Source organism: Stigmatopora argus, chromosome 2 (assembly GCF_051989625.1).
Source record: "Stigmatopora argus isolate UIUO_Sarg chromosome 2, RoL_Sarg_1.0, whole genome shotgun sequence".
NCBI classification, from domain to species: domain Eukaryota; kingdom Metazoa; phylum Chordata; class Actinopteri; order Syngnathiformes; family Syngnathidae; genus Stigmatopora; species Stigmatopora argus.
The window spans coordinates 12,991,766-13,010,006 of record NC_135388.1 but is presented as its reverse complement, the minus strand read 5'-3'; the positions used below and the strand labels follow the sequence as shown (position 1 = coordinate 13,010,006).

General features: G+C 39.4%; 2 protein-coding genes across 2 annotated transcripts; both read left to right on the top strand.

Moving 5' to 3' along the window:
* The first annotated feature begins 1,125 nt into the window (after positions 1–1,125).
* Positions 1,126–5,684, top strand: prrg4 (proline rich Gla (G-carboxyglutamic acid) 4 (transmembrane)). Its single transcript, XM_077626313.1, has 6 exons — positions 1,126–1,616; positions 3,139–3,302; positions 3,378–3,405; positions 4,329–4,470; positions 4,621–4,803; positions 4,892–5,684. The coding sequence occupies exons 1-6, from the start codon at positions 1,490–1,492 to the stop codon at positions 4,917–4,919; spliced, it is 672 nt and encodes a 223-aa protein (XP_077482439.1). The 5' UTR covers positions 1,126–1,489; the 3' UTR covers positions 4,920–5,684.
* A 942-nt stretch (positions 5,685–6,626) lies between these two features.
* Positions 6,627–16,946, top strand: qser1 (glutamine and serine rich 1). Its single transcript, XM_077626302.1, has 13 exons — positions 6,627–6,890; positions 8,851–8,960; positions 9,104–9,226; positions 9,377–12,577; positions 12,895–13,199; positions 13,339–13,455; positions 13,622–13,755; positions 13,847–14,022; positions 14,122–14,259; positions 14,355–14,452; positions 15,035–15,181; positions 15,694–15,789; positions 15,861–16,946. Exons 1-13 carry the CDS (start codon positions 6,781–6,783, stop codon positions 15,999–16,001), a joined length of 4,896 nt encoding a protein of 1,631 aa, XP_077482428.1. The 5' UTR covers positions 6,627–6,780; the 3' UTR covers positions 16,002–16,946.
* Positions 16,947–18,241: the final 1,295 nt, after the last annotated feature.

The window sequence follows — 18,241 nt, the reverse complement described above, 5'->3', positions numbered from 1 at the left end:
TATTTTTGAAGTTGTATGTGATCAATGTACCCCCAGACATACAGTATTTTACATTAGAAAAATCTCATGGCGAACAAGTAGACAAATAGTGTATGGACCAAGAAAGTATGGTATTTGCCTTGTACCTCATGCCAGCTAAAGATATTTAATTCATTTACTGAAAATATTAATTTATACTATAAAATATATGTTTTTCATTTTTTTCCTTTCCATTACAATCGGTCCAGTTAACAAGTTTGTAGACAATTTGAACTGATCATCCAATGGAATTAACAGTGATAGATTTCAGATCTGTTGTAACTGGATTTTCAAAGAATTTCAGTTCATTTTCATTTTGATACACCAGGGTTTGCATTTTGTTACACTTTCATAGCCATTAGGCCGTTTCCATATTCCTTAAAACATACCAAAAATTATGAATATACAAACCTGACAACCCGAACCAGGAACAAATTATCATTTGTTTTTAAAATATGATGATCCTATGCAGTCACTTTGGAGGTTCATCAGTTTTTCTATATTGAGCTGTTTTGTGTTTATTCCACCACCAAATTTCCTAACCACTTTAAAGTGTGTCATTTTCCCCATACAAGGCTTGCAAACTCAGTGGTACGGGTCCAGTTCCCGGAAAAGACCCTAAAGAGAGTGCCTTTAAAAGATGCATATAGATCCCCAAGATAGCATTGTATTACAGATGTAATTTGTGCCTACCCATTAGAGGTGATGGCACAAGTCCTGCATTGTAAAAGCATCAAATAGATTGATGCAGTTCAAATGTTAACGCAATATTTAAAGGGTCATTAAAAAAGATAGACTTTTAAAAACCACTTAAGTCTATTACATGATCTATTTAAAGCAATGAATCCAGAAAATTTATGTTATTCTAGCTTTTTCCATTGTACACAAAAAGAAATCCAAAATTAAAACACACATACCATTTAAAAAATAATAATGAAATACATATCTAATAACAAGTTTAATATTGCCTTTAGTATCAGTACACGTGCACAATAGTGTAGAAATAAATGTATTTTTTTTGTCAAGCAATGTTTTGCTTCTGCCGCCCTCTAGTGTCTGTTTGCGATATACCCCTCATCGGCCTATCCAGGTGAAACGATCGATTGGTCGCGTCTGCGCAGGTAGGTCGAGGAAGAGACCAGAAGTTGAGACTTACGAGTAAACAACATCTACTTGATCGCAACTAAGGCGGACGATCACCTTTGAAGGAATACTTTGATCACCAATCGGCGTCATTATTTACACGAGTGGTGGGTGGTACGATGTAACTGGTAAAAAAAAAGAATTCGTGACTTTTCCGTGGCATTATCAGTGTTCAAGGGGTGTCACTTCCACTTTCAAAATTATGCGTCGACATTGGTTTCTATTGTTATAACGAATTGCTTTTGGCTGGAAGGGGAAGAGGAGTCCGTGGACTTAATGTGACAGATTTCAATTTGCGGCCTGTTGAGGCTTTGGTGTCTGCGTGACCATGCTGCTTCGTCTTTACGACCACCACCTTCTCCTCTTCCTCTTCCTCGTCGTCGCCTTCTTCACCTGTGCAGACCTCGCCTGTGTGCGGAGGTTACTCTCAAAAGAGGACGGCTCACAAGACGAAAGTAAGTCTTTTTGTCCTCATGCAACATCAAATCTACCATATTCATTGAATCGAATTGAAATGAATGCTTTTATGTTCATTATACCAGTGTCATAAGATTTAAAGCTTCACAAAGTGCACAAATAAATAATAAATAAAAAATAATCGATAAATAAGACGAAAGTAAGTTTTTTTGTCCTCATGCAACATCAAATCTACCATATTTATTGAATCGAATTGAATTGAATGCTTTTATGTTGATTATAAAAGTGTAATAAGATTTAAAGCTTGCCAAAGTAAATATACATAAATAACTAAATAATCGATAAGTAATACATTAATAAGTAGTCAACATAATAAATATTCAACCACATAAGTAGTCAACATAATAATTAGTCAACAATATAAGTAGTCAACATAATTTAATACATTATAATTATCGGGGTGGTCCGGCGGATGAGTGGTTAGCGCATCGGCATCACAGTGGGGGACCTGGGTTCAAATCCAGGTTGATCCACCTGTGTGGAGTTTGCATGTTCTCGTCGGGCCTAGTGGGTTTTCTCCAGGTACTCTGGTTTCCTCCCACATTCCAAAGACATGTATGGTAGGCTGATTGGACACTCTAAATTACCCCTAGGTATGAGTGTGAGTGTCTTTGGTTGTTTGTCTCCATGTGCCCTGCGATTGGCTGGCCACCAATTCAGGGTGTCCCCTGCCTCTGGCCCGAAGTCGGCTGGGATGGGCTCCAGCACCCCCGGGACCCTAGTGAGGATAAAGCGGTTCAGAAAATGAGATGAGATGAGATGATTATCTGGGATTAACTTCCATTTAAATAATGTCCAACACGCAGTGGCGAGGAGCAGTAAAGTGCAAATGCGTACTACTACTACTGTACCTACCTGTATAGAGCTAGTCACTATTTTCACTAATTTAATACACATTTAAGGCCTTTAACACTTTATAGGGCAGGTGACTATTTTTTGGTCTTTTAAGAAAACATATATGATAGCAATGTAACTGGCCACCAATTCAAAAGGGTCGAAACATAGATAACAAGACAAAGTGAATTTAGTACAACTAGAAATACACACTGCTCTAGAATAGTTTTTCCGCTTAGTTTGGAACTCATTTTATGCCATTGCTGGCTGTAGATGTCCTATTGATTTAAACCGGGAAAACTGTCTATTAATGCTCAGTTCAATGCCATTGACGGCGCTAGACTTCTATTATCCATTTTAAGTGGAAGATTGAATGAACGTGTGATGATGTATTTATTATTTTACTTCCTATATTTCAAAAGCAAAACAGTATGTGCACAGTGGTGTCTTGAAATATGACTTAAAATTGTTCCTTGACATCACTCATAATAAATAATCACAGATTATCTCTATGCATTGATTTTAAATTCCACAAATCTGCTGTTTTTGTATATGTGGTATTATATGTATAATTGATTTCCTGACAAATGTCTTTTTTACACAAACGCCTGATCGTCAATACCTTTGCCACCTTTGCCTGTGATTCAAATCTGTTTGGGCTCTCAGTGTTTGTGGATGAAGGGGAGGCAAAGTCATTCCTGAGTCGTCGCCTGCAGTTTAACCGTTTCGACTTTGAGATTTTCGTCCCTGGAAACTTGGAAAGGGAATGTTATGAAGAGGACTGTAACTATGAAGAAGCAAGAGAGGTCTTTGAAGACGTCACAGCTACAGTTAAGTCAAAATATGCGTTTTTTAATCAGGTAAAATGAGGGATTTTCATGCATTTTTTTCCTAATGTTTTACAGAATTCATTTTGGAAAAAATACACTGCAGGTAAGGATGTTGTTTTTGTACTATCATATAATTGTACTTTCCCACCATTAAATTCCCCAGTAAATCTATGACAGTAAAAACATTTTTTTGGAATTCAAAATTTCAATGCACATGTACAAACAAAGCTGACCTGTAATGATGACAAACAATATTCTTAGTCTTGATTGACACAATTTGAGATTGTGTTATGATTTTAATTATTATTAGGACACTTTATTTTGCCAACTTTAGTATGATACGGTACAAACTTCTTGCACAATAATAATGAATACTTTTAGAAAAAAAATACACTATTTGATCTTTTTTTAAAGTCAGCAATGGAATTTTTATGTTGTTTACATTAAAACTGTCAGAACTTGTCATCCAAAGAAGATGAAGTTGTCTCAAAACCTGTCTAACCACCTTAACAAAGTGTACGTAGTATTAATGCTCTACTTGAGTTTCTCTTATGGAAACTTTGTTTTGTATGTAAGATCAGACGTTTAATTTCATTAGGCCAGAGCAACAAATCTATTTTATGAGTTTTTTTGTCGCTGACAATAATTATTAACTATTTTGTTGTTGTTGTTTGTTTATTTTGCCTGAAAAAAATTCTAACAAGCAGTTATTTATTAGATTATTCCATTAGTTTGCATATTTGTGTAGTTTTAACTTTGTACTTTTGTTGACAGCAGTTCTGTCTTTTGGTCTTTTTAAAAAAAAAGTGGGGGTAGGGAAAAAAAACCTGAAATAACATTTTTCGTGAAAGAAAATAAGAAGTCTTATTTTTAAGCCACAAAGCCCAACCCTGACAACAATGTTCATTTTTTTCCATTCTAAATCACCCAGTCAACATGATCACAACAGTGTGCTGCTTTTGTTCTATTGTGATAAAAGTGTGCATCAAATGGTGTTGATAACTTTGTGTCTTGTAATGATTGCAGAGAAAGAGAAGGGACCCACAAAAGTCGACATTACTTCCCTCCTAGTGGCACTGGTTGTTCTCGGAGTGATATTTGTTCTCCTGGGATTACTCAGCTGGTATTTTTGTCCAAGCAGATGTAAGGATGACTTCAGTCGAGCAAGGTATAAATGTATTCACATAATGATTATGTTTGGCGTGGTGTGTAGATGTTTAAATGTGTAAATTGCTACCCACTTTCATAGAAGTGAAGAGCAATAAATAAAACCTATTGGTAATTTTTTTTTAAATCTTTTTCTATCTCTTTCCCACAGCTCAGTCAGGGTTCGTCCCAGGAGAAGCAACGCCTCCCTCATAATGCGTCGGTTAGAGGAAGTGTCGTTGCGCCCTGTGCCCCCGCCTCCTATGGATGAAATCGAACTCCCGGGACTGCCCTCTTATGAGCAGGCAATCGCAAAAAGCGGGCAACACGATGCCCCACCTCCACCCTATCCTGGGTAACTATAAATCACTTGACTCCTTCAGAAATTAGCTCCAGGATGTCAAATAATTCTTTTATTCACACGTTCCATATTCTCCAACTAGGTCACGACATGGAAGTATTCGTCGGTAAAGTCTTCAGGAGCTTCGTGTCTACTTTTACAATGTGTTTGTCGACACTTCACACAAAAGTCTACATGATTACAAGATGCCTCATTGGGCTGTCCTATAACGTCACATATCTTTCGTTAATTCATGTAAAATCTTAATCCTTTATGCCTGATAAGTATTGATGGATAAGATTGTATTATTCCCTTTGTGCCATATAATCCAGACCACATATTTTAACAGAAGTTAAAAACACAAATTAGAGTGAAAGGCTGATTTAGTAGGGATTTTCTGATTTGAAAACTAATTATTTTGCTTTGATTTGTGAGCAAAAATATGAATATTGGGTCGGTAGGTAGATAGATATAGCCAGACAGTAGAGACCCCAATTCAACTCACTTTCAAACAAGCCATAGTATGAATGACATGATTGAACTTTTCGCCCAAAAATTGCTTTCATAACACACAGGCAAAACTTCAAAAGAAAACATGATGCTAGATTTCTTGTCATGAGGTACTATTTTTTTAAGAGTATCATACATACTTAAATCTTACCTTCAAACTTCAGACTAATTTACTGCTTTTAATTCGTACTACATAACGGCACTTTACAAAGACCACAAAATAAATGAAAGAATGACCATATCTAGAGGATGAATTTAATTTAAATCTGAGTATTAAAATTGTGTAGAAGTTAATTATGAATGGTGATTTATTTTAGGCGGGACTACTTCCATTTTATATATTGTATCAATAATTAGATTTTAAAATAAACGTAGCCTTAAAATCACATGGCATTTAGTTTCAATGTTGTGTATGTCATAATTTGTCTACTGTCTATTGACTCACTCTATTTATTCCCTGTTATTCTAATCTAGAAGGAGCCTGCAAATTTACGAGCAAAAACTAACAAAATGAATAGCGGCCTAAGACTTCCGCCAAACATTTTAGAATACCACAACTTTTCGGTTTTATACGTGAAAGGCGAGCAGTTAGGGTCCACAGAACTGTGCCACACATCCATGTGAACTTCGGCAACATGAGAAAATACCTTTATGAATCTGAATAGTTGATCACTGTTGAGAAAGAATGCCATGAGACCTGCTTTTAAGGGCTACTTTACAAAGTCAATAGTTTTGAATGCATTTTTAAATAGATTACATCCATGACTTGTGGAACTTGAACTCCCCGGCCTGCGTGGGTTTTCTCCGGGTACTCTGGTTTCCTCCCACATTCCAAAGACATGCATGGTAGGCTGATTGGACACTCTAAATTGCCCCTAGGTATGAGTGTGAGCGTGAATGGTTGTTTGTCTCCTCGTGCCCTGCGATTGGCTGGCTGGGCACCAATTCAGGGTGTCCCCCGCCTCTGGCCTGAAGTCAGCTGGGATAGGCTCCAGCACCCCCCGCAACTCTAGTGAGGATAAAGCAGTTCAGAAAATGAGATGAGATGAGGAAAAAAAAGGTGATACATATCACTTGCTCTATTTATTTGAACACTTGAATCTTATTTACTCACAATGGAACTGATCATGCCCATGCTGTACTGACCAATAATTTATATACAAATATATACAGAAATATTAAATAGTGAGTGTGCGCAAAGTTATTACGTTTCTTTCTGGCAATGTCAATTTGTATAAATATGTATTATGGGGCATCTTTTTTGGGAAGCTGACCATGAATTACACACGTTACGAGTCACCAAGGGGGTGTGGGGTGGAAGATCCACTTTTCATCCGGGGAATAACACGACCTCATGGGGGGGAGTTAGCAGCGAGTTGTGCGCCGCTCTGACCGGACTACCGTGGTCGGCTGCGCTGCAACTGCAATCATGTGTGTCCGCTGCTCCACGAAGCTCCTCCGGGGACGCGAGCAATTCACCGGATGATGGACAGGAACTACCCGAGCTCCAGTTTTGCGGACGCGCTGGCTCCGGCAGCACAACCCGCAGCTTCTTGGGCCTATGACCGCGGCTCGGCTACCATCAAGTCGAGGTAACTGATGGATGGAGGGAGGGAAGAGGGGAGGTGGGGCACCTCACCGAGGAAATATCGGTGATGGAGGGCCTAGCTCTTGTCTCAAGGGATACCTACACTTGCTGATTTGGGTATTTACGGAAGACAGGCGACTTTAAGATGATTACAACATTCTGCTCCAAGTTTTTGCTAACTTGATCGCGGCTTTCTCAATGATTGTTAATGCATTCTACCTTGCTAATTTTAGCTAGCACTGCGTCTACTCGCTTTACTGCCAGGGACTTTTTGGGACTAAAATTGATTTTGATTTACATGTACTATTCAGTATGCGTATTAAATCTATAAGACTGTTATGTATCTTGTTTCTCTTGATCGAAATCAACATCGGATCATTAGCGGTCAAAACAACAAGCTAAAAACTAGCTTCAGTCTTCAGTGCGGCCACAGTGCTATTTTAATTGAATAAAACGTAAATCAATTCATAGAAATTATATAGTGTTGGGCTCAGTTGCTGGTAAGGACCGAAGCACAGTAGAAAAACGAGTTTCGTGTTATGCTCTAGGTTGCGAACCTATCACAACTTCGTCACCAGTAATAGGAACCATACTTGGTGTCTTAAGTGTTGGTGGGTGTTGTAAATAACTCAATTCTCAAATGACACATATGTGATTCGGCTGTATTTTGTTTATGAAAAAGGCAGTGGCTCCTTAGCCGGTAACCGGCCAAATAGCCTATATGGCCTCATATGGCTATTCAGCCGGTGTGACAGTATATGTTATTTATTTATATAGTAAATCCTTACCCTCCTTTCATATTTTCACAACTTTTATCAAATAACAGTACACTATCTCAGCATTATATTGATATTGCTCTGATTTGTCTTTGAGTCATCAAAACACAGGGATACTACTTTAATGTAGACTATAGGCAAAGTCAAACCATTATGAGAATTGAAATTTGGCAATATTTCTCCCATTTCTAAAGCAATATTCACAATAATAGGCAGTTATTGTTTATTTTACAAGTGGCAATAACACATCAAATTTTAATAAGATTGGTTGAATGGTTTAGAAAATCCCATATTCACTCAATGTTAAATAATAGTAATTAAATCCCTATTCACCTAATGTTAAAATCTATCAATTGCATGCTAATTGGGTGAACAGGATTTTTTTTTAACTGTACATCTGATCTTTATCAAATTTGGTGGGAAGTTTACCACTTATAAAATAAATAATAATTGCCAAATATTGTGAGTATTTGTTAAGAATTATTGAAATTATTGCCAAATTTCAATGGCAATGGCTCCGTAGCCGGTAACCGGTCAAATAAAGCGTATTAAGGGATAATAAATCATTAAAGCCCTCCAATAGACCACCACCAAATGAAGTTGACTAACACGGCGGTTAACGTCCTATTGTAATTCTTTTACTATGAAAGTAATGAAAGGCAGAAATTGATTACTACATGCACGACTAAGATAGTACATACTTTTACTGATTGGATTATATGCTAGGGAAGGTCAATTAAGATCATGATTACTTTTCATCAATCTTTTTTTAATGTATCTGCTAATGGATATATAATTTATTGTTGTTTTTTGTGTCATATCATGTTGTCATTGCCCTGAGATGGATGGTTGGTTGACTTTGTGTGTAAAGCGATTTCCCCCATGTGAACAGTAATAACTACTTGTATATGGTAAACAAACATTTGAGAGGCACTTGTCTTATACATTACAGCACTCTGCAAGAAATGTTAATTTCCACAGTTGAATGAATGTGAATGCTGACTAATGATATCATGAAGCCAAATTGGAGCTTGGACTCAAATGTGAACTCCTGCATCTCAGGGTATCATGGCAATAGCATGCAGCATCCACCACAATGATCATATATGCAATACGTGCCTGTGTTTTTTATCTGACTCATTTTTCCTACTAAGTAGTAGGTTAAGCGTGTTTTGTTTGTGCATTCAGCTCTAGTTATGGTGCAGCACAGCTTGATGCAGGGCTCCTCCAGCGGCAGAGCTACACTTCAATACAGCAGATCCCCACCTACACTACTGCGCAGGTTGCAGCTTCCACAGGTGAGTTTGTCCTTGGCCAAGGTGTCTGTATTTTGAAACCTGAAATTCTCTTTATATATTCATCTGTGTTTTTTTTTTTTTTTACAAAATTGAGTGATTGGCATTCTCTTGATTTCTCCGTTTTTTCTTCTGTTGATGTGCAGGTCCACTTCACACAAACAATACTTCAGAGACCTCAATCCTGAGCTTCCTCTCAGCCATGGAGTCAAGAAACCCTGTTAGTGCCTCGCTATTTCCTCCTTTTAGGCCCCCATCTTGGCCTGCAGGTGAAAACTTATTTATACGCACGGACATATTTTGTATTTTTGGGGTTACTTTCACATCAATAATAAACTACAAAACTGACATGTTCTATTTAACCAAACCTAAAAACAATTGCTTTCTCATTTCTTATATTCTAAATGTGTGTAATGCAGGTACCAACTCCTCCACCACAGAGCTATATCTGACTGGTGCTTTGCCTTCTACTGCCACAATTCCATCTCCAGCTGCTTTGTCAAGCTATCAACACAACAGTCCATATACTTCCAGGAGTTACTCCTCCAACTCCTCCCTGGCTCCCCAGGATCCTGCCCTCAGCACTTCTACCAATGGTCTCTTGTCTCATCATGATCCTCTCCTCCAACTCAAACCAAGCCAAACTGTGCTTCCAGCTGCCCTGGCCTTCAACCTTTCTGGACCCATCTTGGGCTCAACGCTACCAGTCCAGTCTTCTACATATCGCTCAGCTCAGGAGTCAGCCCCACATCTTCTTCAACCACAGTTTAGCCTTCTGCCATCAGCCCTTTCTGCACCCCATAGTGCCTCACAGTCGTATGGTGCCACTGTTTTTTCAGGCTCTGTGGAGAGAGCACTTCAACGAGAATGTAGCGTGATCAAACACCATCAGAGGCCTTCAACTAGTCACTCAACCACAGAGCAAATAGCCAATTCTGAGGATTCCTTGCAGGGCTACTATGGCTCTGGTAATGAAGGAAGCATATCTTACCGACATGACCAATCCCGTGAAACCCCAGAATCTTGCAGCCCTTCAACAGAAAAAGATTTAAATCATAGAATCAATGGTGCCCTTCAACACAAAGTAGACTCAGTTACTCAAAGCTATTCATCCACCACAGTGCCGACAACTAAAGAGTATTCCTCAAAATTAGCTTCTGCTGGCTGTGAGGAGAATCACACACTTTCTCAGAACCTTACGTCTCAATCCCCTGAGCAATATTCCTCCTCTGGGCAAAAGCAAAACTCTGTCGTTGCTAACCATCTATCCGTTCTGATGTCCAGCGCTCAGTCCCAAACCTATATGACACATATCCAATCACAGCCGTCAAATTCCTCATCAGGGAGCTTGTCCTCTCTTTACAAGACACTACCTTCCCTTTCCAGTCTGTCTGACAGTGGTGCATCTACAAGACAGGCTCTTGTCTTCTCTTCCAGTGAAGTTCTGAGCCAGGAGCAGTATGGGGCCCAAGTCCAGGGCTTGTGCTATGCCTCATCTCATTCTCAGCCTGAGTCAAGTATGATATATACATCAGGGTCACAGGAGCCGGCTTCAGTGACTCAGTCTCAGCCTTTTGCCACAACCCATTCAATGAACTCTTCTTACCAAACCACCTGTGCACCCCATCTTACGACCTCTGCACAGGACTATAGCCAGATGCAAAGCTCTGTTGGGAATAAAACACTCCCGGCCACTGTTTCCCGCCAGGCAATGTTGCAGGCCAAACATGTTTATGAAACCATGGCCGCCACCTACCCGTCAACTACAGAAGTTTTGAATAATAATATCAGTCCATCATTAAAGGATATAAAGCCAGCATATGGCAAACTGACACTCGAAGAACTTCCTATCCAAGAGCTACAAGCTCTCCAACAGGGGGGTTCTGTGGCTAATGGCACCACAACAACTAACAACAATGTAATCTATATTGTTTCAAAAATGGATGACCCCCACAAAACACAGAGCGTCATCAGAGACCGTTCACATTCTGATGATCGTCTTACACAACTGAACACGGCACCAATAAGGGATGAAAGCATGAGTTCTCCAAGTCAACAACACAGTCACCTCAGCAATGTCAATGGGCAGGATAATGCCAATCCGAAAACAACCAACTCCAGTATTATGTCTTCACCTGTACTTCTTAACCATGAACCACTTAAGCAGCAACCTTCCCTTATCAAATCATCTGAATCACAACACATTCACCAGGACCACACCCAGTTTATCACTGTTCCAAGTACTCAGGTTCTTTTAGAGCCTAACCAGATGGTTTTTCTTCAGCAGCCCATTGTGCACAATGCTCAGATGACTTCAAAAGTAGTATCAGTGCAATCAGCCCAAGGCTTGGGCCCACTTAATATCCAATATCTTCAGATGGATCGAGAACTTATGTTTCCAAATGTCTCTGAAAGCCAAAGTCAGCCGGCTACAGTTTTGCCTGAGCGGAGCTCAGGATGTGGTGACTCTTCTAAAGATCACTACAGCAAGTCAGCTAGTCACCAGTCAATTGATGCTAAGAACCACTTTGCCCTTAACTCCCTTTCCTTCTCAGACTCTATGTTACTTTCCGATGACAGAAATATTTTATCAAATGTTGACGATATCCTCGCTGCTACTGTGGCTGCTTGTGGTGTCACGCCACATGACTTTGTCAAAGGTACATCCCCCACAGAGGTTCAAATGGCTGTGATGCCAAGTCCTGTTGATGGCAAGAATCACTTTCAGACGGTGGATATAACACAAATGTCACCTAGTTTCTCAACAGCACAACAGACGATCCTCACGGACACTAACTCTCACGCCATGGCTGTGACACTAAATGGTGCTCAGACCTGTACAGACCGCCAAGCTAAGCCCATTCACCAGAACAACAGTTCTGATCTTGACACCAATGGGAAAGGTCTCAGCTCTGAGACTGACTATCACTCGGCGCAGGTTTATGACGTTTCAGTTTTACAAAGCAGTGCCAAAGGTAAAGCAGACCCAATCAAAACAGAGAACAGCCTCAGAGAAGGTGAAATTCTTAAAGACTTTCCCAAAAAGAAAGTTGTCTCAAAGGTTTTGACAAGACAAGAGGCTTCTGGTGAAGATAATGCACCACCTAAATTAGCTAAGCGCACTGGACAGACCAAGAGGCCTAACTCCAAGGACAGCGAAATCAGCACGTCTGTTTCTCAAAGCGTATATGACAGTTGTCCACAGCAGGAGAAAATCCGTCAGAAAATTAGGGAAGTCGAAGCCAAACAACCAGAGGTGAAGACAGGTTTTATCGGCTCTTTCTTGGACTTCATCAAATCTGGCCCCAAACAGCAGAACTCTCAAAGTCCTTCCAGAACTGTTAGTCGCTCCAAAAAAACTAGTGTATTGGTCAAGCCACCTACATGTGGTTTCCCCCAAAAAATTCAGAATCTGACAGATTCCCTGATGTCACGACAAAGCCAGACAATCAGGTCCCAGCAGAAATGTCTGGAAGAAGAGCTAAAGAAAAATCTGGAGACGCTACCATCATTTAGCTCTGATGAAGAGGAAAACACCGGAAGAAATCAGGCACTTAGGAACAGCATCAGTTCAGTGCTGTCTGCTCTTGATGAACCCGCGGAACGGAAAGCCAAGCCAGGTAAAGTGACACTCCTTTTCTCTTAAACCGCCTGTTTTAGGTTACCAAATCTGGGAAACCAGCACTCCTATCTAAAATCCCTACTGAGAATCCATAGAAAGAAATATAAATAAATCAGGCAAATGTTGGCTTAACATCTCCAAAAGTAAATGTTTTGACAACAGTCTCTTTTACGTTTAATTTCTTTTTATAATCGCATAGTTGGCTGGATCAAATGCTCTTTGTTGCCTTAGGTTTCCGACACCAATGCTAAAGATGGACATTTAACTCAATGAAGAAAATGAATGTTATAATTGACATGCCTAATCTTTCTGCAGATAATCACATCCCGCCTATGGTGCTAAAACCAGTCCAGGTTCCTGCGCTGCCACTCAACATAACAGACACTCACTTGCCGCTAATACCCACTACTTCTCAAACGTCAACCACAATCACTCCAGTAAACACATCGGCGACCAGGCAGGAGCCCAAAGCCACCCCGCCTGACCAGCTGGCTGCACAGTTATTAAGTGTGGCCATTGAGGGACTGACTGATGAGGAGCTGTCGGACAGTGGAGGGGAAGGAATGTACCGGGAAAGAGATGAGTTTGTTGTAAGGAATGAGGACATTGAAACCCTGAAGGTATAAAACTTTAAACAAAATTAATCTATAATCAAGAAAATTAATTTAGATTCAATTTATGTCAACGCCTGATTTCCAAAGAATTTTTTTACTTGCTTTCCTGATATTTAAATTAAAACCATTTGTGGTATATGACCAGGGGACAATGTGTGCTGGAAGTGAGCCTCCTGCCATCTGGAAAGTACAGAAGGCTTTGCTGCAGAAATTTGTGCCTGAATTAAGAGACGGAAAACGCGTCTTCTCTGCTACTAACAGCGTGAGTGAGCATGCATCATTTATACAAGTGTCCCGTCGAGTGTTACTGTCCAATTATGTTTTCACTCAGCTTGCTTATTGTAAAATATATTAAATGAGATATGTTACTCTTCGACTATCTCATTGAAGTTTAACCTAACTCAGTATGTTTTCTTTTCTATTTGAAGTATCTTGGATACTTTGGGGATGCAAAAACTATGTACCAAAGGGTCTACGTAAAGTTTCTGGACACAGTAAACAAAAGGGAATACGTCAGAGTGTGCAGTCGGAAGCCACGCTGCAAGCCAATACATTCACTAAGGTGTGTCAAAAACTGCCATTGTAAGAGGGTTGAGCAGTTTCTGGCATGCGACAGGTGCCTCACGAATGTCAATCTCATATCTTCTTCACAGAAGTATTCACGTGAAGACTTTACTGGGCTTGACAGCCGGTCCTTTCTTAACATCTCCAAACAATAAAGCTCGTCCCAAACACTTCAAGCCAAGAGCGGAGCCCCCACCCAAGAAGAGGCGGAAATGGAAGGAGGCATTGTTACCTGCTGGCTCAGGATCGTCTGCTGATGAGGATGGTGAAGGAGTACTTTGATTGTTCTCAATCAAAAGACTGTTGTTGTTTTTTGTCTCTGTGGGGGTCTAAATTTATTTCACACTTTCTCATATTTTAATAGATTTAAACCCTCCTACGCCTTTTGCATCACGACTTCTCAACACACGAACTATGAAGGAGACTTTCAGGAGCTTTGTGGAATTGCTAATCAACATTGCCCTTGATGAAGATGTGATGACAGAACTTGAGAGAGTAGAAGGTAAATTGATAAAAATATTCTTTTCAACTAAGCATGCGGAAAATAAGGTTTTGTTGTTCCAGAGATTAGACAATTTCTGCCCTGCCTATCTACAGATGAGTTACTGCTCCCACATATGAGAAGGATGGAGGGCTTGATTACTGACAACAGGAAACGCTTGCTTCACAAACTAAACATTGGGCAACTCCTCAAGGTGGGTTTTTGTCAAACTTTTGCCATATAATGCATTTAACCCCAGATTATTACAAGGAATGAAATTCAGACATCTGCAGTAGGTGGAAATCTGTAGCATGCAAAAGACCACATAAAATAGTCTCTTTCAAATGTTTTAACTGGGACCACACTAAAATGATCAGAACACGCTTTTTAAAGTCAATCCCTGAGGTTCACGGTAAATTGACAGCAAATACATTTACATACGTTCAACCGAAAATCTGGTATCGTAATGTTTATTCGTACAGTTACAGTAAGTGTAAACCTTCAAACTGCTCCTATTTTGACACACAGAGCAGGAACACGTCCATAACATGAACCAATTCTCACCAGCATGTGTTTTCTCTGTGCCAACTACTATTACTGTAAATTAGTTTGAGATATGAGGTGCTTATTCTTTTTGCTCTTAGTTACAATGCAAAACCACCAGTAGGGCTCAGAAAGTCAAAATAAAAGTCACTGTCAAAAAAAAATCTACAATACCTGGACCATAAATAACACACTGCAGTATTTAAATACTGTAATGTAATAATTCAACACTTTATCTGCTTTCTGTGTTCAGACAGCACTGGACAGCTTTCCAGAGATCTTGGTTGTAACTGAGCTGAGAAATGATGGGGACGCACCCACCTTCAAAGTGCGTCTTGGGGGGACAGCCTACGACAAGAAGACCATGAAGCCTGACACGAAGGCTAACCAAGTTCCACAGGTAGCACAGCATTTATTTTTTGTTTTTGTTGTGGCTTTTTAACCCTAGAATGGTAACCCTCTATTTCAGGGGTTACCTTTCACGCTTCTGAAATATACGGTTACCATGGTTACCGGGGGGGGGGAATGGGTACCCTTCATTGCACCGTCTTGCTTAGGACCTTAGTTTTCCCCCTGGTAACCATGGTAACCATCTATTTCAGAAGCGTGAAAGGTAACCCCCTGAAATAGATGCCTGTCCAAATTTCTGCAGGTTTTATTATTCTTTACTTTTCATAGCGTAAGGAGGGCATTGTCTTATCTTTATTACATAATAGAACAACAAAAACACTTTTTAAAATCATCGTATTTTATATTCTTTTTCGTACACATACGAAAAATAAGTCAAAGTATAAACAGGCAAAGATGAACCTCTTCTCAACACCATGTGGCACTTTATTTATGCCTGCACTGTAGTAGTATGTCCAGCAGAGGGTGAGGTCTCGTAATTTTCCACACATCTCTTTTGCACAGGAGTACTCAGTGGACCAGCAGAAGACCCATTGGTTCTCCCTGTATCATTCTCTTCAGCACTACAAGTACCACACATACCTCATGTGTAAGAAGGAGGTGAGATGCTTGTTATTGTTGTAGAACTCGACTTTATGGAGGTTATTATAATAATTGTAAATCCTATCCAGATCGCCAGCCAGCGGATCCAGGCGGCCGAGTTGGGGCAAGAGGAGACTATACAGAAGTGCCTGCGGAATGGATCTTGGCTGGAAGGGCTCTTCGATCGCTTTGGAGAGCTGATCAATCAAGTGCAGCAGGCCTGCCGATGAACAGTCTCAAGAGTCCAGAGAGACTTAAAACTTTGTGTCTTGTCCTTAAAGCTACACAAGGAGGCGAGCAATTCAGTGCCAGCGAGGCACAGGTGTGTAAGGCTCTCCTATGATGCTGAGGTCTTAATTAAAAGACTCATGGAAACTTATCTCCGGCCCCTTTGTCTGAGCTGAAAGCATCAAGAGAGGACAAGGGCTTTTGGGGGGGGATCTTTTTTTTCAAGAAGCTCCTCCCAGTCCGTGATTGTCGCCACGGACCCTTTTTTTTATTGGTCTCTATCATAGATTTATAGTTCGTTACTTTTAGCCAGATTATTATTGATGCTAGATGGCAGTAGAAATTAGATTGCCAAAACATCTAACAAGCCTTTATCAATCGTTTTGATAAATGGGTTAAAATTCAGAGGATCCAATTGATTGTAACAAAAAATATTTAACCTTAGTTATTTTTAAAACAAGCCTTTTATAATAGTGTGCCAACTGACATGGTGATTCATTATATATAATGTACATTTTGTATAAAAAAATAAAGCTGGTGGGAGTACTGCTAAAGAAATACTGTATCTACAGTTCTAGATTTTGCTTTCAAGAGTCATTTCTATGAATTCTTCTGTGGGTCAAATAAAGCTATCTTTATACTCCTTTGCATAGCTCACGTATTAATGATAGATATATTTTTCACAGAAGTAAATACTCAGTACTTTTTCATTGTTTACTGATAAGATATTTTTGAAATCACTTTTTCACTATCAAACATTTTTGCTCTTAAGATGTTATTTGTAAATAAAGTGCCACGTGCATTACTTTGCCATTTATTTTTGTATGGGGGTTGTTCCCATCAAGAAAACATTTTTTTTTTAACTCTTTGATGCGCATCATGGGTCGAACGTGACTTGGCTGGGTTTTTATTTTCTATAACTGCAATAAATTTCAGTATTCAAGGTTCTCAGTTCATGCATCTTACTATTTGAATGAAAACACATTTTGATTGACTACCCCCCAAATGTAATTCATGGGCCAAAACCTTTTTTATAGAATTGTACGTAGGCTAAGAGTTAAGATGAGATATCTTTAAAATGCATTAGTTTTTCATTAATTAAAAAGCCAAGTAAATATCTATTTTTCTCACCACAAATAATTGTATTCTTTCTTACATAGAAGCGCAAACACCTTTTGGATTTGCATTAATGTTTAGACCAATAGATTGGAAGCATCCCACATATACACTCCCTGTGAAAACAAACATTTTCCCCTCTGCTAATCCAACACAAGTGAGCATTGTTTTTCAATTGTTCCAAAGTAGTAGTATGGTACTGTATACGGTAGATGGGATTATATGATGTAAATAGGTCTTCTATTTTTAAATATGGATAGGTTTTATACTGTGTTTAGGTTTATTCTGTATTTATTACTTTTACACTGCTGAACTAGAGCTGCACTACAATTTTGTTATGTCACTATTCTAAAATGTGGGTGATTTTTCATCTATGTCGCGCAATAGAAGGGGTGAACATATGTTGGCAGCCAGCTAGTTTGATGCAATCAAAGGGTCTGATTTAACTAACTGGCTGCCATTGACTGCAATGGACGTCAATTCCATTTTAACTGACCTAGTGCTGTCAATGGCACTGATAGATTAAGCGTTCACAGCCAGTCCTCCCATTTAATTGTTGTCATTGGGAGGAACTGAGTTAAACATTCCCCATTCATTTTCAACACCACTTATCCTTGTCAGGGTTGCGGGGTGCTGGACCTCGAGTGAAAGGCGGACTACATCCTAGCCTGGTGTCCAGACAGTGATAGGGTCTTTTTGACTTAAAAAAAAAAAATAATAATAAATAAATATAAATATAAATATAAATATAAATATAAATATATATATATATATATATATATATATATATATATATATATATATATATATATTTCCAAGAATTAGGCTTTTGCCCTATAGAGGGTTAAAAATGCCCATTGTTAAAATTAGTTTCCTCATTCCTCCAAAGTGGATTCCACATGGAACGTCTTGCAGTCATTGTGATGTTGTACCTCTGTGCTGTCATGATCAAACTATTCACATTCTGTTGAATTAAACATAAGCATCGTAGTAGAGGCGTAGTGCAAATTGACAGTAAGCCCCTTGTGAAACAAATGTGTCTCTGTGCTGACGTGAGGAGATCCTCTGTTCTCTCATAGGGGGCGAACAGCAGCCAACCAGTCCGACATTCCTCTATGGGGGAAAC

What these genes read in the sequence shown, in the direction of transcription:
- prrg4 (XM_077626313.1), top strand. Translation starts at nt 1,490, where the DNA reads ATGCTGCTTCGTCTTTACGACCACCACCTTCTCCTCTTCCTCTTCCTC. An exon ending in GGACGGCTCACAAGACGAAA is followed by an intron (nt 1,617 to 3,138) that starts GTAAGTCTTTTT and finishes TTGGGCTCTCAG; the next exon opens with TGTTTGTGGATGAAGGGGAG. An exon ending in CCACCTCCACCCTATCCTGG is followed by an intron (nt 4,804 to 4,891) that starts GTAACTATAAAT and finishes TTCTCCAACTAG; the next exon opens with GTCACGACATGGAAGTATTC.
- qser1 (XM_077626302.1), top strand. Translation starts at nt 6,781, where the DNA reads ATGATGGACAGGAACTACCCGAGCTCCAGTTTTGCGGACGCGCTGGCT. An exon ending in TCGGCTACCATCAAGTCGAG is followed by an intron (nt 6,891 to 8,850) that starts GTAACTGATGGA and finishes TTGTGCATTCAG; the next exon opens with CTCTAGTTATGGTGCAGCAC. An exon ending in TCTTCTCTGCTACTAACAGC is followed by an intron (nt 13,456 to 13,621) that starts GTGAGTGAGCAT and finishes TTCTATTTGAAG; the next exon opens with TATCTTGGATACTTTGGGGA.